The 22,457-nt window shown below is 40.5% G+C and overlaps 1 protein-coding gene across 4 annotated transcripts in view; it reads left to right on the top strand.

Annotated features, from left to right (window-relative positions):
• The window catches only part of TENM3 (teneurin transmembrane protein 3), a 554,322-nt gene that overhangs the window by 7,670 nt on the left and 524,195 nt on the right, over positions 1-22,457 (top strand). For all 4 annotated transcript variants that reach the window (XM_004696135.2, XM_045286700.1, XM_045286698.1 and 1 more), the window contains exon 2: positions 20,202-20,480. In XM_004696135.2, the coding sequence (XP_004696192.1) occupies positions 20,202-20,480 (279 nt within the window). The remainder of the gene's footprint in view (positions 1-20,201; positions 20,481-22,457) is intronic.

The following is a 22,457-nucleotide window of genomic DNA, read 5'->3' as shown; positions in this document are numbered from 1 at the left end:
ATTTTTTAAAAATTGGGGGATAAAGATGTTTTGTAAGATATTAGGTTTTAGAGAGGATAAAAAGGTAGCTTTTATGGTTGTTGTTGGTTGTGGTGGTGGTGATATTAGAAAGGCCAAAAAAGAAAAAATGTCTAGTATTGAATTTCCCATCTGTAACAGTGAACACTAGAAAACAGCAGAAAGAAAGGTATAAGAAGCTCTCAGGTATAAATGACGCTGATCTTTATATTTCTGTTAAACATTTGCAAAAACACATGGTATATTTAATACAAAAAGATATTTTTTAAAAATTAGAGGAGTAGAGACTTTATTAATCTAGTAAAATTAGAGCTAAGTAAGCCAGAGGTAAACAAAGAAATACCTCTTTACTTAGATTTTCATGGCAAACGATAAATGCCTTTTTAGGCAATATATTTAAGGAGCAAAGATCAACAAACAAGGAACTTTCTATACAACTTAAGAAATGAGTAAAATCCTTCCTTGGGAAAACAAACCAAAGGAGAACAGGAAGAGCGAGATAACAAATAGGAAGTTGTAATTAGAAAACAAACAAACGAATCCTGATTTTTAATCAGAGTAATAACATACGAAGCCCCTCAGGTACAAAGTTAAAGAAGAATGAGATTTAAAAGGAGCAATACTGAAGAGATTGAAACCACTAAGAGAGACTATTTCTCACGACAAATTTGAAAAATCTAAAATTTTAGAATGTATTATTCTTTAGGACTATCTGAGAAGATATAGAAAGCTTGTCAAAATCAGTTATCTCACAAGAAAAGTAGGAAGTTGACTTTCACAGAGAGAGTGCAGCTTATGTCTGGTGGGCAAACCCTACTCAAACTCCTCAAAGAGAGGGAGAGCACTGTAATTGATTTTATGAAATTGGCTTAACCTTAGTGACAACATATGACTCCAGTATTCTAAGCAACATAAACCGAAATTTGCTTCTCACTATGTGCAAACATTTAAATGTATATATGAGAATCTAACCACGTACAAAAAGGCAAATGTTCTAGGCCAAATTAGTAACTGACTGGTAACTAATCATTGTTAAAGATGTTTCTATGTTAGCAAGTCTGTTAGTATAATTACATTAATGAATCAAAGTTAAAGAAAAACATGATTCTATCGATAGAGGAGGAAAGCTTTTGAATAGAACACAGCCATCGTTAGTATTTTTTTTTAAATACTAAGTAAACCAGAAGAAAGGCAAATCTGATCATATTTAAGATAATCAGTCTAAAAATTAAAGCGCATTCTAATTGGTGAGGTTCCTAAGGCCATTTTAGTTAAAGTCAGGCACATAGGAAAGATTCATGTCCATCCCTGTGGTCACGATTCAAAATTGTTTAAGACGCCGTAGCAATGTCAACAAGAAAAGAAAATGGAAGCACTGATGCATATTATGGGAAAAGTTATAATGAGTACTTTTATTTAATATATGGGTGCGTACAAAATCCACATGCTTCTCTATTTTTTAAGAAGGCAAGTTGGCAGTGAATTTGGAATTTGGATAGATGCGAGATAACTATGTAGACATCGCAGGCAGCGTGCATCGAGCAGTCTGAGTATTGAAGAGCGCAGATTCTGGGTTCAGATGACCTGCATTTGAACCGAGGCTCTTCTCACCAGCTGAGTGGCAAGTTACCGAATCTTGGCCAGATAAATTACATGGGAAAAGGACTTGATTTCCCGATGCTCCCATTTTCTTCTCTGTAGACCGTGCTTCAGCTTTCCATCTGTAGGGTGGTGATGAGTTAATATATGCAGACTTCTTAGAATGGTGCCTGATGCGTGTTAATTACTATTATCAAGCAATTATAGTAATTATTCAGGAATAACTGGCTGGATTTGGAAGTCAGAAAAAAATGTGCCGTCACAATGGCAACAAATAGTACCGAAGATCTTGTGATAGTCTCAGGAGTGGAACGAAGAGATCCGTGCACGATTCATAGCCACCGCGTGTGCAGCGCAGAAAAGCGCTCGATGGTCTGAAAAGTCAGAAGTCAGATCATCAGGCCTCTTCAAAACCACCAGTGTGGGTTCAGCAACCAGGCTTCAGCTAGGGGCTGAGCACTGAGCCTTTGCACCAGTGAGGAACTTTACGAGCCAATGTGAGTTCAGACCCACCTGAAGCTGACTGGAATGGAATGTTAACAGGCATACAGCGAGCGAAAGATGGTCAATATTTATGGAGAAGACTCAGAAGACTATCAGCTGTCCCAAAAGGAATACACTGAAGTCAAGTCATCACAAATACGCTCCCAGAGATACGCTTGTTTTTATATGTGGGCAGTGGTCCTAAAGTAGAATAAATGCCTAAAAAGTGTCCCCAAATGTATTTAAAAGCAAATGATAAGGATAAAATAGCCTTTACCTGTATGTTTTAAATACTATGAGGTCACTGTAATCACATCAATATTTGGCATATTTGGCATAAATAAAGGCAAGCGTCTCAGTGGAATCTGCTTGAACTTCAGAACTAGACCTTGGTATATGAGGAAAGTTAACATGAAACAAAGATGGTTTCTCCGTTCAGTGGGATTTGATAAATGGTGCTGGCACAACTGGCTATCCATCTGGGAGAATATAAAATTGGACCCATATCTCTCAGCATATTCAAAAATAAATGAAGATGGATTAAAGGCAAATGTAAAAACATAAAAATAAAGCTTGAAGAATCCGAGAAGTTAATTTGGGAGACTGAATCAGATAAGAATGACTTGAGCCATGAGTAGAGACAGCTTTCAGATCAATTACTTAAAAATCTCAGAGAATCTTTTCTTTACAAAACAGGAAGTCCAGAGGTGGCCAGTCCAGGGATGAAAGATGTCACACGAGACCCAGGTCCCTCCGCGGTCTTGTGCTCCTGGCTCTGGCACACGGCTTATGTCCTGCTGATCCCCAGACTGCCGCTGTGTTTCCTGATTGAAATAAGAAGGGAAAGTGAAGTGAAAGTTCTTTCGTGCATTGGGCTATTTCTTTTCACTCCCTTGAGATGTCTTCCTGTGTCTCATTTTTCAGAACTGTGATATATGGCCATCCTTAGCTGCACAGGAAGAGGAAATCCTTACAGTTTTTTTTTTAATGCTTTCTAGCCTTAGAACATAGTTGTGAACCCTTGAAGCCTTCCCCAGACACTGTATGTACACTATAAGAAGAAAGATAATCTAATGGAATAAGAAAACCAAGAAGAGGACTTTAACGATGATTTTTTTTAATTACTGAAAACTTGTATGTCATGGAATCCTTGGGTGGCACAAACGATTAAGTAATCAGCTGCTGAACTCCACCGAGAAGAGTCTCTCCTGAGAGGCCCGTGACCGGCTTCTGCAAGGTCCGAGGCTCGGCACAGCCTTGGGAGCACAATTCTGCCCTTACACACACGTGTTGTCAGAGTCCAGATCAACTGCTCAGCCACCGCGGTTTGGATTTTGGTTTATATGTAAATAAAGATGCCACGCACAAAGGCATTTGTTTGGGAAATAAGTTTTTAATGTGATGTACAGAATAGGTTCATATTGACAACCTACTAAGAGATTTCACAAATTGAAAATAGAGCAATAACCCACTGATAAAAAGTTATGTCGGGACGGTTCGCAAAAGAGAAAATGCACAACACAATAAGCTGTTCTATCCATCAAAAAAAGATCGGAGCCAATCCTACTTCGTGTATCCTCACCGCACCGCTCCCCTTCTGGGCTCCCACATTGTACATTCATGGGGAAAAATAGTGTTGTTCTTAGGTTAGGAAGTTTCTTACAGTAAGGAGAGGCACTGTCTGTTGGAGATCTGAGCCTATTTTATCAGAGACAGGGAACGCATTCTCTAGAATGCTGTTGGGCCAAATGCCCAATTACAGATAATTCAATAGACCGCCATCCTGCCATCCCCTACGCTGTTTTGGGTGGAAACAGTTACTAATCCTTCCTGACTTCTTAATACAATACATTCTTAAAGTGAAAGAGTTTGGGGTACAATTAAGATGTTTTAGCTTTGGAAAAAATGAAAAAAAAACACCAGAGTAATTTATTGTTTCATGCAAAATAATTTTGATAAGTGTGAGATTAAAGACACAGTGGCACCAAAAATCCGTTGAGCTGATTCTGACTCCTTGCATCGCTATAGCACAGAGTAGAACTGCCCCATTGGGTTTCTGAGACTGTTCTTAGGAGCTGGCTACCTCACCTTCCTCCTGTGGAATAGCGAATAGGTTTGAACTGCCAACCTTGTGGATAGCTGCCTAAAGCTTAACACACTGTACAATCAGGGTTTCTTAAGCAAACCAAAAACCTTCACAAAGAAAAATAACAGAAAATTAACAGAGGTAATATTTGGGCAAGGGCATTATGGGAGAAAACCTGCTAATTTTAAATCACTAAAGAGCGAAGGAGAAAAACAACCCAAGCTCTGGAACCACACAGCAGGCTGCTCCTAACACTTCCAGGAGCGAGGGGGAAGCAACTTCCAGACACTCACAGGCAACATGCTTGTGTCCGTGCAGTTCGGAGGGTTGTTTCCAGTTTAGGGTGGACGCCAGACAAGCCGCTTGGGGGAGGAGTCAGACAGAGCAGGCAGTAGCACATCTCATTTAGTTTGGGGATGAAGGCCAAACCAAAGTTCCTTGTGACTCGAACTTTGACCAACGCCTTTTGTCTTTTCCTTCGACGCCCCCCCCCCCCACCTTTTGGGAGAAAATATACTTTTTAATGCTTTCTTATAAATTGGGTGAAGGTTCACAGGTCATCAGGCTCACGCTCGATCATCCTATACATTCTGCTTCATCTCACTTGTTGCCGTCCCCTCAGTGTGACATCGCCCATTCCGCCTCCTGCACGTGTTCCCTGACCTCATTCTACCTTCTGTCCCAACCCTTTTGAACTTTGTCCTCAGGGAAAAGCTGCCACACAAATAGTCAATTATTCCAAACAGCACGCACATTAATAGTGTTGTTAGTCCCCTTATAAGCCTATGTATTGTTTGGCCGAAAATTGAGCCACTGGGGTGAGTTCCGTTCCAGACCCAAAAGGTGAGCAAGGACCATAGTCCTTTGCTGATGAATTTGAGTCTTACTCCATGTCTTTCTCCCACTTTATCCCAGGACCTCCCAGTGTGATCCCTTTCAGAGCAGTTGGGAATGGTAGCTGGGCACCATCTAGTGCCACATCTGGGTTGTGGAGGCTGGTTTTCTCATGGTCCACAAGTGCAGTACACTAACTGTGTCCATATATCTCCAGTTTGCATCTCTTGTCTTTTCCTTGGTCATGGAAAAACCATTTACTGCACCTTAGATCTCTGATCATGAGCTTTTAAGCCTATAGTCCTTTAAGCCTATAGTCCTGAGCCCCCAGGTTCAGTGACTCATTCCACCTGGTTAAAGTGCCTGGTGATGTCCAAGAAATTTTCATAATTTTGACATAGTCCTTGGACGCTTGATGCAGTTGCTCTTGGCTTTGTTTCATATTCCATTTCTCTCTGAGCTGTCTCCTTTTGGCCTCTGCATACACTTCTGTTTGGGAGACATCATTTTGATAGGGTCACAATGGGTCAACATTGACTTGAGGGCAGTGTGTGACAATGAAGATGAGGAAAGCCAAGACACAACTATTTAAAAGGTTTACCAGTTCATGTGCATCACAGACAAATCCAATCCTTTTTCTACTCTATTTTTCTAATTTCCACTAAGAACCCAAACAATGCAGGAAAAACCAGTGTATAAGTCATGGACTGTGGCAGTTACATAATCTGTTGTCAAATTGAGACTATTAAGAGTGAAGGGGCGAAGTTTAGCCTGTCAATTAGGTTGCAGCTTGATGACCTTAGTGCCCTGGAGGCACTAAAGGAGATATATAGCACACTGGCTCCCTGCAAGACATTCCTGTTGACAAGCCACGTAGAACTACCCTGATGGAACCAGAGCTTTGGAGCTGGAGGAGCCACATGGAGAACCCTGCCAGTGCTGAGTTACTTCTATCACCCCTGGATCCACTAGACTTTCAGCCCACTGGCTTGTGATCTTCCTGTATTTGGCATCATTGCATGTGTTGTGTGAGTCTGAAGAGGAATTTATAGGTTGGTATTGAACATATGGTCTAATATCAGACTTATGGACTTGATCTGGACTGGAGTGGGATGTTTTCTTAATATACAATTACTCCATGGTATAAAGTTCTTTCACACATATGAGTTTCCCTAGATTTGTTTCTCTTGTCTACCCGGAATAACACAGAGAGCATAAATAGATCAATGATAGATGGATGGATAGATGTTAGATGATAGATAGATAGATAGATAGATTAAAAAGATAGTGATGAGAAGCGAGAGAGAGCGATTCACTTATTGAAAGGAATTGACTTATATGATGGTAAGGGTTGTGTGGTAGTTACATATTCTGGTATCACTTTGGGACCTGATAGGATTAAGAGTGAAGGGGTGTCTAGTTTGTCAATCGGAACATAGCCAATGAGGCCTCTGTATGGGCATGGCCTTCTCCTGAGAATTCTGGGAATTCCTGGTTTTCCTCCATGGGGATGGGAGACATTCTCTCTTCTCACTCCCTAGGAGACACTCTACTGACAAGACACATGGCACAGATAGATTCCGTGCACTGGGTGCTGGAGAAGTCAGGTGGGGACCCCTACCACCACTGAGATGCTTACAATGCTACTGGATTCACAAGACTTCCCACCGACTGGCCTGTGATCTTCCTGTCACTTCATGTGTTTCATGAGCCTGAAGCGGACTTTACAGACTGGTATCGGACATATGAGCTAATACGGACTTATGGAGCCGAGCTGGACTGGGCTGGGATGTTTTCTCAGTATTCAATTACTCTTGTATATAAACCTCTTTCTTCTATGCACATGCATGTTTATAAATTTGTTTCTCTAGTCTACCTGGACTAACACAGGCTTGCAAGTATAGAATCTATAGAACACACCAGAATATTCGTAACTCAGGAAAGAGGAATGGAATGATTGCAGTCTTGATTCTGAAAGGCATAGGACAGGCTTGCAAATTGGAAAGTCAGACAGGATTTCTATGTTACTGTTTGGATACAAGAAGCCCTGGTGGCACAGGGGGTTATAAGTTGGGCTGTGAACCTCAAGGTTGGCAGTTCCAAACCACCAACAGGTCCCAGGGAGATAGATGGGGATTTCTACTCCCATAAAAAGTTACCGTCTCGGAAACTCACAGTGGCCGTTCTACCCTGTCCTGTAGGGCTGCTATGAGTCAGTGTCGATTGGATGGCAGTGATAGTCTTGAGATAATTCCTTCTTCTCTGGAGACTTCAGTATTTGCCCCGTAGGCCCACCTGATTGGGTGAAGCCATCACACATTCAGTGGTGGATTCCTTTACTTAGAGTCAACTCACTGTACACTTTAAGCACATCTACAAATACCTTCACAGTAACAATTCTACAGTAAGGATTGGCCAAACTATTGGATACCACAGCTTAGCTAAGTTGATACACCACTTTATCCACCACACAGTAAAAACTACAAAATACTCTTGAATATCTTTGTACAGGTGGGGAAAGATTTCTTAGAGAACCACAAATTTTTTTTTATAAAACATTAAGTAAGAAAGAGAAATTGAAAAAACTGATAATCTTGACATCACAAAAATTAGAGATTTCTGTTTATCAGAAGATATTTTCAAGAAAATGAAAAAGCTAGCCACATATGTACATATAAAACGGACTTGTGTCTAGAACATGTAATGAATGTGTATTAATGAGAAAAAGCTACACAAATATCAAATAAGCCCAAGAAAAAGTGTTCAACATCATTAACCATCAAGGAAATGAAAATTAAAACTACAATGAGATACCAGTACTCATTCACTCAAATGGGTAAAATTTTAAAGGTTCAGAGCACCAAATGTTGATAAGGATGAGGATCAACTAGACCTTTCTTATATATTGATAATGATAGTGTAACATTATAGTGGCTTTAAAAACTGCTATTACTTATAAAAATGCAAATACAAGGAGTTACCCCCCAGAAAACAAAACAAATAGCTCCCCTGGGCAGACCGTTCATAGTGTGCGTTTTTCCCACGAGGCGAGCAGCACGTAACTTGCTCTGTTAGTGCATCCGTGACATCACCTAGGAAGGTCCTCTGGTCACAGAGGTTTTCTCATAGAAACCATTTCCCTCGAACCTTGTTTTTTGTGCTTACTGATTTAAGAGAATAGTTTGCAACTGTGAAATTTTGTTTCCTGTGCTGGAAAAGTGCCGCAGACACTGTTGTAAGGTTGAACACAGCTTTCAAGAACAGCACTATAGGGAAAACTCAAATGTCCAAGTAGTTTTCTCATTTCAAAAAATGATGGAAAATGTCGATGACAAACTTCATTCTGGACATCCATCAACTTTCCAAAGGTTGAAACTGTCAACTCGTAGTGCAGGTGGAGTTCATTCCTCCAGGTCAGACTGTTAATCGAGCTTTCTATTTAGAGGTTCTGGAAAGATTGCATAACAGTGTACAACAAAAAAGGCCTGATGTGCCCGATGGGGTCTGGTTTTGCCACCATGACAATGCACCTGCTCATGCAGTCATCTCAGTGTGCCAGTTTTGGGCAAAAAACAGCATGCCTCTTTTGCCCCACGCACCTTACTCAGCTGACCTTGCTCTGTGTGACTTCTTTTTGTTTCCACAAATGAAGAGGGCCATGAAAGGACAGCGATTTGAAGAACAAAATGCGGGAGGTGCTGTCAGCCATCCAAACAGATGAGTTTGAAAAATGTTTCCAAGAATGAAATCACAGATGTGACTATTGTATTAAGTATAATGGACAGTACTTTGAAGTGATAAAGTTATTTTGTAAAAAAATAAATTAAATACATAGCTTTGAAAGAAGTTGGGTTTTTTGGAGGGGGCGGTATCCCCTCCTATCACATTTCCCTTGAGATCTAGCAGGTCCTACCCACAGTAAAAGAAATAACAACTTGGGTTCACAGCAGCATCACTTATCATAGGGCTGAATTTCAATTATCTGGTGAGTGGATGTAACAACTTGGTTGGTATTTTCATAGGATAGACTTATTGCTGGAGAATAAAAGAGAATTAACGAGAGATCTATGCAACAATGGGAGGAATCTAAAAGAAAAGCAACATTATTTTAGCTAGAGAAACCAGAAAACAGTGCAGACTGCATCATTCTATTTTCAGTTAGGCAAGAGAAATCTATGGTAAAAGGTATTCTTTGTAAAGCTGGAGATAGCTTGTTTGGGACCACTGACTTGTCTACTTCAGATGTTTGTTTCGCTGCATGTAAGATTTACTTAAGCAATCGGAACAGAAGAAGCACGAGGCATGTTGAACGGCTGTGTTGGAGGATTTGGGCTTGTATTCTTCCTTTCATCCAACTTCAGCCAGGGTGAGATTTCAGCTTCGTGCCCAGGGCAGTCACATTGTTTTTACCTGAACCATAACCACAACCTCCTCTTAAAAATAGCTCAGCTGCTGTTGCACTGTAATGTTTTGCTGGATAAAGACTTTCCCCATTAGGATAATCGCATACACAGTGAATCCAGGATTGTACTAAACAACAGAGTAAAGAATTATTGGCACATAGACAAATATCTCCCTTTCAAACATTTTCTTTAATTTCCAGATATAACAAGGCACATCGTAAGCTCTTAAATATCATCTTTTGGGGACAGTTTTGTTACTGGAGTATTACTGATATTACAAATACTTTTTTATTGTTAGTTGGGTTTTAATATGTCTTTCAATCATGTCAAGTAAAATTGACAATTGCTACCACTATCAGTTTCAAACCATTCTTTTTCTATATGACCTCTTTGACATCGGCTTCCTTTTACCACCACCACTGTACCCGCCTTCCCCCGAACTCCTTATTCTACTTGCTGTTCCTATGGGTTCATCAATCCTGGGTTTCAGATATCAAAACACAGAAAAGCATATAACACAGCTTTAACACACCTCCATTGACATAACATGCTGAGATACGCTCTACTATCAACGAACAAAAACCAAACAACACAATAAAAACCAACAATACAGAACAATTTGGAAAACGGTCACTAAACAGAGTGCTTGGGAGAAAGGAGTATAGAAGATCAAAGGCCTAGATCTGACTTGAACGGTTCAAACTTTGTCAGTAGATCCCCAGCTCCCACCCCTGTGTGCAGGCTGGACCTGATCTGGTTCCCCAAATTTCTATACAATACTTTTTAAGTGTTTCTATATCCTCTATGTCCAAATAGATCAGAAGCATTGGGTCCAGAGTTCCATATGTAAAACATGAAGGTCATGTATGTCATTGGGAATGCCTCTAGTAGCAGTAAGCCAAGAAAACCAAACTGACTCCCAGCAAGTTGGTTCAGATTCTTAACCACCCTAGAGGACAGGGTAGAACTGCCTTTTGGCTTTCTGAGACTTTAAAACTTTAGCATTGGACAGGTGTAAAATTAGTATTAATAACTTCTCTCATTAAAACACCAACGATGTGATGAACATGGTCAGTTTTTCCTCTACACATTATTATCCTTCTTCAGAAATAAAATGAAATAAACTACATTTTCTCCATCTTCTAATTTTTATCTTATTTCTTTGTACTTTTGTACAATGCAAATATGTCTAACATTAAGCCACGTGGGGCATTGTGAAAGAGGAGGATTCTAGGGCCAATAGAAAAATGCTTTTAATTTTAAAGGCTGAGATTTAGTTTAGTCTTGGATGCCATTATAGTGAATAATGGGAACTGATCCTAGACTTCAAAAGAAATATGACCATATGGTCTCACCATTCAGCATTTAATGCTGCTATGAATTTGCAGTGAGGGCCCAAACCCTTCATTTCCAGTGTTGCTGCTCACCTTTGTCATCATGCAAAAACGACAGGAATCTGAATCCCTTTTATGATTTCTGAAATGCGTGCTGGTGCTGAGAAAATATCCTTTTTTTTTTTTTTTTTGGTGAGAATCAGGTCTTAATACAAAGAGAGACCAAAAAAAGCCCTGAAACATTAATCAGATCTACTTGGCTAATTACTGCAACTCCAAAGTTTATTACTTTTAAATATTAACTACTTAAAATGATTCAGAGATCAAAATGATTAATCCTTCTCAGTCACTATAAATGTCAGCAGTGGGATTAAAGGATTTAGATGGTCATGTTTACTCAACCTTATATTTCTGTACTTAAGACACAAGTTAAATCGCTCCAGTTTATCATGATTTCATGTGAATGTTTTCCTCTTAGCTCTCTGCACAGCTCCCCTGCCTGACTGATTGTTAACTAATTTGGGCTGTTAAGTAGGCTGGGCTTCGTTCTGGCTTGGCGGCCAACCTGCTTTGTGGATTACCTACCAGAGGGTCTGGGTAGATGTAGTTTACAGGCCTCCTCTGGACACAGTGGGAATAATCCTTCCGCCCCGCGTCACCCTTTATTGGCCTAATGTCTTGAGCTCCCAGTTTACTACTAAACTGATATCCGGTTCCTTGCCATGTTGCCAGTTTAGGATCCACTGTGGTGCCGCCTCTCTCACATTATTAAACACCCACTGCCTCACGGCAAACCATTGGCATGTTTATACCAATGCCTACTGCGGTTTGACTAGCTGATACCAGCAGATACATTGTAGGCATATTTTCATCAGCGAGTCTTAGCATGTTCTGAAAAAATAAGTAGTAAGGGGAAAATAGAGGCAAATTCGTTTGCATATTGCATTGGATGAAATACTTTATTTTCTTTTCCAGACTGCTTTTGATCTCTGTAAGTTAAACCCCTCACAACTTAGGTGCTGGACTGCTAACCGCAAGGTTAGCTGTTTGAAACCACCATGCAGCTGCTCCCAGGGAGAAAGATGAAGCTTTCTACTTCCATTAAGGATTAGTCTCAAAAACCCACGGGAGCAGTTCCACCCTGTTCTACAGGGTCACTGTGAGTCGGAAACCCCTGGATGGCAGTAACTTTGACTTTGGAGCTGATTGCCAACAGGCCTTCCATTTAATAGCCAGATGGTCTCCCTCTTCTGGGGGCTTCCCAAAGCTGACCTGAAAGAAACTCCATGTTCCTCAGGGCTTCTCATTCTAGGCTTCTTTCTGTGCTTAGGGGTGCATAACCAGGCTTCCCTCTCTCGCCATCCATCTCGCCCTCTGCAGTCTCAGCATCTCACCCCCGGGACCCCAGATGGTTGCTGGGGAGACAGCTTCAGTGGTCTCCACTGGACTTGGTTAGATAATAAAGGAGGTGACTGTGAAACTTGTGAGGGGCAGAATTCTACTGACTGACCTTGCTTTTCCTGATCTCACAAGTTTTCCACCTTTGGGAGGGGGTCTTACCACTTTCAGGGACAATTTTTAGTGGATGGTGGTGTCTCCCTTCTTTTCTGGGAGTCTTTTTTTACTTCAGCATGTTACTGCCCTGACAGGTTTCCGCTTTCTGCAGGTCCAGGCTTTCCCAGGTTTTATGTTATAAATATGATGCCTTCTAGAAATTCAAGGTCATCATTGTGTTTCTACAGAGCTCTGGCGGCTCTGTGAGTTAGGTGTCAGGCTGCCAACTGTGTGGCCTTCTAGTTGCATGACAGACTCTGCTCCTGCCAAGATTTACCGTCTTGGAAATGCTTTGTCCTATAGAGTTGCTACAGGGTTGCTGCGAATCAGAATGGACATGATGGCAGTGGGCGTGGCTTTGGGCAGTTTTGTATGTATATGGTTTGGAAGGAGTTCTGGTAGCATTGCTGAGTAAGATCTATGTCTACTAACCATAAGGTTGGCAGTTCAAACCCGTCAGCCACCCTGTGAGTTAGAATCAACCTGATGGTCCTGGGGTGGGGTTAATAATGCTAATAGCATCAGTACATAATTTAAGCAATTAGTGGAAGTTATTTGTGATATGAGAACACAGTAACAGCGGGGAAGAAGTTTAAGGTATTTGTTATTGAGCTGAGTATGGTCAAATTATCAATTGGTTGTTAGTGAGGCTATAAGAGAATTTTTTGAATTGTAGTTTTAGTAGGGACTTAAACGCAGAAGTGTATATTAACATTGAAATTCCTATTACATGCTCAAAATAGATATTCTATTCAAACAGTGTCAAATTTAATGTAAAAGGGTTAAAGGATTGGGGATATCCCATAAAAGTCTTCATTAAGACTCAAAGGAAATAAAATATATGAGGGAGCTTCAAAACAGTTCATCAGGAAAATGGCATTAAAGGCTAATGGACTTTTTCCATGAACTTTTTGAAGCCTCCTCCTGTATATTTCTCTTATGTGTGATTTATAATAATTTTGCAGACACAGGATGGACAGCAATCGTAGGTAAGAGGAAGATTGCATGGATGGCACAGCACCCAACAAGCAGTGAATCCACGGTCTCAGTGGCTGCTAACCACTGATAGGCTGTGTGAGTTGCTCAACCTGGTGGCGTAGTGGTTATGATTTGGGATGCTAACTGCAAGGTCAGCGGTTAAAAACCACCAGCTGCTCTGCAGGAGAAAGGCAGGGCTTTCCACTCCCATAAAGAGTTGGAAGTCTTGGAAACTCACCGAGGCAGTTCTGCTCAGTTCTATGAGTCTGCATTGACTCTACCAGTGAGCTGGTCCTGTCTGGTGTGCTGACTCATCCAAGGAGCCCTGGTTGGGCCGTGGTTACACATTGGGCTACTTACTACAAGGTCAGCATTTTGAAAGCACTCACCACTTCATGGGAGAAAGATGGGGCTTTCTACTCTTGTCAAGATTTACAGTCTCATACCCGACGGGAGCAGTTCTGCCTTATCCGATAGGCTGACTGAGAGTCATCATCGATTCAATGGCAGTGCGTTTATAAGACACTTAACCAATGGAGGACGGTCACTTTGCCTCCATTCATGCAATAACCAAAGAAATGAATTAAAGACAGTTTAGATTATTTTATTTCTGTGCATTAAACTTATTTATATCAGGTCTCTTCTCCATTACCCACATCAGTTTGGGGGATTGTTTTGTAGAAAAAAATATAGGATGGTCATTCTCCTTTAAAATATTCATATATGATGAAGTAAATGGGAACCATTGAAACAGGAGAAACAACAATGCTTCCACATTTCCTACACTACCTCATTACTTACAAAATACAAACAAAGCCTTTTTAAACTTTAAGTTCTCAGAAGGAGAGAATAAATTAGAGCATTGAGTAGAAACTATTAAAAGACAATATATTTGTTTAGATAATATATTTGTTTAGAAAGAGAGATGATAGGCTTTGAGATTTCTGTTTTTAAATGATTGAGATGTGTCTTAATAAATTAAACGTTTAAGCTTACAAAAAGAAAATTATTGGTCTTTGTGTACAACTTCTAAATGAACACTGATGTAATCTCTTGGCTTACATCCTTTTTCCTTCCAAATTCGAGTCATGCTATAGACACAGTAATCAGCAACAGTTTTTTTTTCCCATTTACAATAGTTTTAATTTGCTTTCCTCCAAGTCAGAAATTATAGGTCTTAACTCACTCTTTATACTAGCCACATAATAATCCATAGCATGGTTATGTAATATATTTAGCCAATTTCTTCATGGTAAACATTCTCTTTAAGTCTTGCAACATGCCAAATGAACACTTTTTGGAATGGTTTGCTTAAAATAAGATTTTGTGATAATGTCAAAAGGACATGGTCCTAAAGATAGATTGACTGAATTATAGAGTATTTTTATGCTTTTTTATATCTTTATAAAGTATAGAATATACTTATAAAGATAAAAAATGCACAGGAATGTAGAAAGGGATTAAAATAAAGAAACAAGACAAGGATAGATGATACCATAAAGCAATAAAGTTCTTATAAAAAAACACTGTTTGTTGATTTTCCCCCAAATTTTAATATTAAAGACCTACATTCCAATACCTCATTGCAAACGTCCAGCCCTACTTCATGATAGAACCAGAAGCAGTAAGTATGGTGAGGATGTGGGGGACCTGCGGGCCTCATCCACTGCTGGTGGAAACATCACAGTGCAACCACTTTGAAAACCAGTGTGGGGATCCCTCAAAAAGTTAAGCATAGAATTCCCATATGGTTTAGCAATTCTTCTCCCAGGTATTTACTCAAGAGAAACAAAAATGTGCCTGTGCAAAAACTTCTACACAACTATCCATAGCCCCATTATTCATCACAGTCAGCAAGTAAAGACAAGAGAGGTATATTGTCCATATCATGGAGTATTATCCATCAGTCTAGAGAATGAGGTGTTCATAGCTGCTACAATATATATGAACCTTGGAAACATAATGCTACGTAATGGCAGTTGGTCACAAAGGACCAGGTACAGTCTGACCCCCTTTCTGTGAAATGTTTAGAATAGCAAACCTATAGAGAGAGCACATAGCTGAGTCATTGGCCAGGGCTTACAGATTGGGCAGAAAGGAGGTGGGGATGCGAATTGGTACCATGTTTCTTTTCAGGGGCCTAAAATTGACAGTGATGATGGTTGCCCAACTCTATTTTAAAAAAAAATAGAATTGTACACTTTAAATATGTGAATTGTATGGTATGTGACTTCTATTGCTAAAAGCTGTTTAAAAAGAGAAAAAGAAGCACTAACAAGTAACCAAAGGAGAAAGAGAATGAGAGAGATAGAAACCTACACCTTAGGGAGGGGGTGGTGGCGGCTCGGAGAGAGGGACCTCTTCTTTCCCAAGGTGCTGTAGCACCATCACGGAGTGTGATGATGAGACTGGTCCCTCAGGTAGCGTCTCTGTCTTTCTATTCACACAAGCCAAAGTCGATAGAGACCTAGTGTTCTGGTGAGCAACACTGCACGACAGACAGCCTGGTTCCGATGAGGCACGGAGGCTATAGGAAAAGAAGGCTAAATGGATAACCCATCTTTCCAGTCAGCGTCTTTTATTAAAAGAGAAGCAGTGCTGTGTTTCAGGTCACTTGAAGTATTTGTCATCCTTTTATCATCCTTTCCACGTTGTCAGCTATCTTCAATCATTATTTAAAATGTGAACTTTCAGAAGAATGATACAATCTGACTTATTGTGCTTAGCTTTTTTTTTTAATGGATTTTTCAAATTTGTGAGTGTTATGAAACAAAAAAAAAGCCTAACCTAATCCAAGCTGACCTCACCTTCTAATCACAATGAATTCTACCCTGTGGAATACTTATTCTTGCTAAAATTTATTGTTTTGGTATTGTTTCAACGTGTACTGGGAACCACTGTTGTTGGCCCTGCTATTGAGGTTCCCAAAGTTCAGCATGCAGGAGATAGATCCAGCGGTCTCAGCAAAGCATGATGAACCTCAAGGATGCCAAGGACAAGGAAATGACAGTTACAGTGATAGTGGAGCCATTGCAAAGAACCCGTGGCTTTTACAGTCTGAAGAAACCATGGAAAATTTGAATAAGAGGTAGCCTCACCTTTTCCTTGTTGTTTTCAAAGAAGGATTGTCACATGATTTGTGATTTTACCAGTTCCAGCAGCCCCTTGGCAGTCTTTCCTGCCTTCTCTTTCCATTTTTTAAAAATGTTTGCATTGCCTTAAAGCCCGCCGCAATGCCATCATCACCTGATCTTCCTGCCTCTGGGACACCAGCATCTCGACTCCCAGTTAGGAAGCTTTCTTCTTGTCAGTTCTTGAATTTGTCAAAATTGCATCTGAGCCCTAAGTCAAACCTATATTGCTAGATTGTGGGGGGAGATCTAATAGGTTAATTTTTTTTTCTAATTTAATGGCTAGACCTATCAGGAGGATGCTGTGTGTGAGCAAGGGATCCTAAAAGCCCAAATCCTTTCTCATACAAACAGAAATGGCAACATCAGCCCCAACAGGCCTGAGACAGATCATTTTGAATGAAGGCCATATCTTAAGTAAAAGTCCGCATCAGTCCCCACTGGTGGCTAGTTTAAAATTATATGAATTTGATCCTGTGCTCACCTCCATATTATATATTTCTCTATGATTTGTAATATCATTTGCTAAGATGCAATTAATAAATGAAAGCCATTTTTCATTTAGCTCATCTCTCATTTAGCCCTTACGTGTTTAGACAGATAATCACAAGGTTAGTGGTTCAACCCCACCAGGAGCTTCATAAGCAGACAATGGGATCAGCTGCTTTGGAAAGATGGACAGCCTCAGACACCCCATATAGGCTTATAGGGTTATTCTGAGTCCGGATGCAGAACGATGGGCCAGTAGGTTTGGTTTGGGCTTTTCAGTCAGCCCTGAGATGATGAGCTATTTTTATAGGCAATTTCTAGAACAGTCATGACAGTGACAGCCTGGAGAGATGAAAAACCTATAGGGGTAGTATGAATTGAATAGAGGGGTAACTTATGCTCTCTGAGGCCAAGTTTAGTGTCCTTTCCTGAGCCAGTTGTCCTTGAGCAGATTCCAACTCATGGTAAACCCCATGCTTCAGAGTAGAGCTGCGCTCCACAGTCTTTCCAAAGGCTGGTCTCCAGAAGTCCATCCCCAAGACTTTCTGCCAGGTGGACGTGAAGCTTCAACTTCAAGGCCAAGCATCTTCTTCCCTAGTGCACACCAGAGCAATCTGTTTAAATCACCGAGGGAATCTCATGGCATTCCTCCTGTTCCTGCTTTCTAGGGGCATTTCCCATCTTTGTGAGATTTGACTTTCAGACACTGTTTAAGGCTCAGGGTCCTCATATCAGTTCATCAGGCTGACGTGTTGGCTTCTCCATGACAACCTGAACCCTGACTGCACACCTGGATAGCAAGTAACAAAGACTGGGCGCTCTGCTTTCTTTCTCATCCTAGATTTTTGCATCAGAATGGCAGTAGTGTGAAAATTTTGTCGATAATGTAGGCAATGTTTCAACTTACATTTCAGAGACTAGAAAAGAAATTCTTCTTTTAACTTTCTCTTTTATTATTATGGCTATTCTCACACACGGACACCTGACGAAATAGAGGAAAGATGCAGAAGATCTTATCATTTATTTTACATCCCATGGAACATTTTTTGTCTAGGAAAACTCACCATATCTGAGGATACAGTTTAACTGCTTGTCTTTGCCCTCCTCCCGTTTTAAACATTGCATGTAAATAACAATGGGTCAGATCTTCCATAGCCTTGGCAGGAACTGTTCACGGTGACATTGGCCTTGTTTGGATTTGCTTTGCTGAGTTCTACCCTCTCATTTTTTTAAGATGGAAAATACTGTTTCGGACCTCCTCGAGCCTGCCCCCTTTCTCAATCTGGACAACGCCTTTCCTTTTGCTATTTATTTTGGGTTTTTCTCTTATGACATAAAAGTACTTTTTAGTTCAAATACTTATTCCCATCTCTCTGATAAAGCACAGTTTGATTTGTAGCTAATTGTAGTCACTGGTTTTCATTATTTATGAATGTCATTGTCAGAATCCATTTGGAAGTCTGACCGAGATAAGGCTGATTCCAACTTCTGATATGACCAAGGCAATAAAGCAATTAGCCACACTTGTTAGAATGTGTTGTGGCCTGGACGGTGCTAATATCTTGACAACCAAATATTTGCTATATGGTGCGTAAATATTTGATTTATTTCCTGGAAGATTCGACATTCAGTTTTATGGCAAGCAACTTATAAAATCCTCTGTATTAAATAAAAGGTATGCTATTACTCCTATCAACAAATTGAATTTTTCAATAGTTTAACAGGTAGAGGTAGAAGGATGGAATCTATGAGTGATATAAAAGTGTAGTATTCTTAAAAAGCTTGATGGTTCTGGGGTGGCATTTAAATCCATCTTGGTTTACATGTGCATTTCATATACTTTGTATACTTATCTTGATTCTGGTTGACACCTCCGTCTCAGATGACCATGTTGACATGAGATAAAACCACACATAACTCACTGCCATCGAGCCCATGCTGACTTTCTGAGGTGACTTTCTGAGGCGCTCCTTTTTATAGGAGTAGAAAGCCCAGTCCGTATCCTGGTTTTGAACTGACAACCATGCAGATCGCAGTCCGGCGTGTAAGCACGCCACCCCCAGGACTCCATAGCCACACGTGCGCTTCCTTAAAGCATACCTTGGCGCTCTCTTTCTCTCACGAGTATTATAAAACACATATGAAATTTCAAGAATAAATACAGGATTGGAAAAGTCATTAATAACAGCAGTCATTTTAAAGTGTCACCTAATTTAAACACTTTTGCTTTAAGTTATTGCAGTGTCATGAGTTTTATTATGCTCGATTTATTAGCAAAGGCCTGCAGGGTTCACAGCCATTTATTTTTCAGGGAACTTGATTTTATCATTAATTTTTAAATACATAATGCTTCCACTTTATTTTTAGAGTGCACTTTATTTGCAAAAATTGGTTTACTCTGATCAATACAGATGTTTCCAGGTGTTTCTAGAAACAAAACGTCTAGAAAGTCAGAGTCCAAAACATGCAACAGTTTTTCAAGATATTTTATACCAAAATATAGTCTGTACATACCCACATTGACATATATATATATTTACATGTACATCCACACATATGTACCTACATCAAATGCAATTATAGGTATGACGTATGTTTAGATTGGTGGCCAAGTTAAATGAGGAGACTGACCACACCTGTTCCCATGTAATGCACACCTTAAGGTACACCTGTGTTCATCTAATGGAGTCCCACCTGGAGGGGAAGACCTGGTTGATGAGGACTGTAGCGAGCTAGGAGCCTGCTGGCACAGGGGTTAAAGAGTTGAACTGCTCATTGAAATGTCGGCAGTGGGAAACGCTCATCAGTCACTCTCTGGGAGAAAGATGTGGTGGCAGTCTGCTGCCATAAAGATGGACAGCCTTGGCGACCAAGTAGAAGGACAGCTCTACTCGGCCTTGCAGAGCCACTAAAAATTGGAATCTACCGGACCTTCATGGGATTTGGGTTTACAGTTGGGACACAGGAAGTAATTCAGACCACAAGTGGGCTAAGCAACATTAAGTCATTGATAACTAATTCTTCCCTCAGGTCCCATGCAGGATTGTTCTTAGTCGATGCCACTTTACTCGTTCTTCTGTAGAGGTGCTTATGGACTTAAGTTGGGGCATGTTTAAGTTGTCTCCCCCAATAACTGTGTCTACCTGACCATATAACATGCAAAGCTAATGTCAAAACCTGGTGCTGTTCATTGGAAAATATGAATGCTTGAGTATATTTTTAGAGAAATTTAAAAACAAAAACCTAAAACAAAACATACTCACTAGTTCTTATCTCTTTTTCCCCTAATTAGGACAGAATTTTACCCTAAGGCAGTTAGGAGTTTGTGAACCAGCAACTCGAAGAGGACTGGCATTTTGTGCGGAAATGGGGCTTCCCCACAGAGGTTACTCTATCAGTGCAGGGTCAGATGCTGATACTGAAAACGAAGCCGTGATGTCCCCAGAGCATGCCATGAGACTTTGGGGCAGGGGGGTCAAATCAGGCCGCAGTTCCTGCCTGTCAAGCCGGTCCAACTCAGCCCTCACCCTGACAGACACAGAGCACGAAAACAAGTCGGACAGTGACAGTGGTAAGTGTCATTTCCTTGGCTTTCTCCCGTTGGCGCTGACGATGAGCTTGTGTTTCCCCTTCTTTCCTTCCTTCCTGCCTCCCTCCTCGGCTCCTCTCCCCTGCCCTTCCTTTCCCTTGTTCTAATGTTTTAATGCAGTAGAAGTCAAGAAATGCCCTTGACTAAGGTGTCTTGTTTCCTTTTGTTTCTTGGAAAGCAATCAATACGCAACATCAGGTTGTTCAAGTGTGCGAGTAGCTATGCTGTGTTAGCTATGACTTTGAAACAAACAAACAAACAACACCACCACCATCAACAACAACAACAAAACCAGTTTCACAGGGTCGAGAAGGGAAAACAATAAAAAGGGGAGCTTTGATTTATCTTGGACTATGTCACCTGCTCACCTCTCTGGATTCGCGAAGCAGGTGGTGGTAAAGTTCTCACCAGAACCAGCCTGCGGCCAAAGATTCTTCCTGGCGATATCTCAAAGATGTTGCAGGACTCTTCAAGTGAGCAGGCAAAACAGTGTAGCAACAAGGCTCACATAATGGAAGAACAGATTTGATCATGCTTTAAACTTATTAGTCGATGAAAGCAATTGAACCCGTGGGAAAGAGGAGTGTGGCCTTTGATGTGCACCGGGACTGGAACGCTATGTCATGAACTCTACATCCCCAGTGTAGATTTGGGGAACTCTTAAGTAGGAGGGTGAATGTGTGTTTAAGAGAAGGAAAGAACAACAACACTGTCATTAATCATTGGTACCTTTTTTATTACTCTCAATGCAGGGTGATACAAGAACTAGTCATTTTATATAGATTTTATGTTGTTTAATAGAAAATGTGAAATGTACTCAATGCTCCTTCAAGGTAGCAGGGGGGCCTCCAGTTCCCTGCCCCAGACACAGCACCTTTCTCCCACAGTAGTTCATCTGGTGTTGTACTTACCAATCCAGTGTAACCATGAGTGCTTTGCCGAGACAACACTTTGAAAACTAAGATAGGAGACTTGTAAAAGACACTGGTTGTTGGACTAATGGTTCTGCACTTTTCTTGTTTATTGGGCAACTTTGTCAGCATTGCTTTATGATAGGAGAGCAGATCATATCAGCTTCTGATGTTGGCCAGTCACAGTAGGAATGAAGTACCTTATGTTGCTCTCCACTCATTCGTTGTTTCCTGTCTGCTCATGAAAAAAATGTCTAGTATAAACCAGGGAAAACAATTTCTTATCTGAGGTATACTTTAGTGCATTAAAACCAGAGTAAAAATCCAATCATAATGTGCACTTCCTACATTTATTTTGGCAGTGTCCATTCTTGGTGGAGTCTGGCTTTCTTTCAACCCCAAACAGGAAGCAAGGAACGTTCTCTCCCACTAAAGGAGTGTTGGATCAGCCCACCAACTGTTCCCTCAGCTATCAGTTTACCTCAGTAAATCTCCTGTTGATATCAGTTTTCATAGTAGATGCAGAAGTCACTAACTCATAGATCGAAGATGGTGTGAATAGTACTTCCTGCCCTTCCACATCTTCACATTACATTTATGAGCAATTGCAGGTATGGGGCTTATATTCAAATGTGGCACTTAGCATTTGATTTTCCCGAGACTCCTTGTACAATGGATAATGGTTATAGAAGAGAAATGTGTTGAATGTAGCAAGCTAATGCATTCAGTTTGAATAGCTACATCACAGATCATCCACATCTGTATCTGTAAATTATGCTTTTCACACTGGGTCAGCTTGCTGCTTGAATCCAAAACTTTTATAGCTATCTCTTTCTCACGAATAACAAGTTTATCTGTGCTGGTAAAATATAGAGTGATTTTATTATTTTATGAATTATATATCTGCCACTTCACAGTGAATTCCCAAAGCATATACCATTTGATTTTTTTTCCCTTTTCAGGAAGCATAAAGTAGAAACTGTGTCACTGTTAGTTGAGTGTACCCTGGTGGCATAGTTGTTCTGCATTGGGCTGCTAACCACAACGC

Source organism: Echinops telfairi, unplaced genomic scaffold, assembly GCF_000313985.2.
Source record: "Echinops telfairi isolate 266 unplaced genomic scaffold, ASM31398v2 ScPeMD7_9;HRSCAF=40, whole genome shotgun sequence".
Lineage (NCBI taxonomy): Eukaryota > Metazoa > Chordata > Mammalia > Afrosoricida > Tenrecidae > Echinops > Echinops telfairi.
The sequence above is the reverse complement of the archived record's forward strand: the minus strand, read 5'-3'. Positions and strand labels throughout refer to the sequence as shown.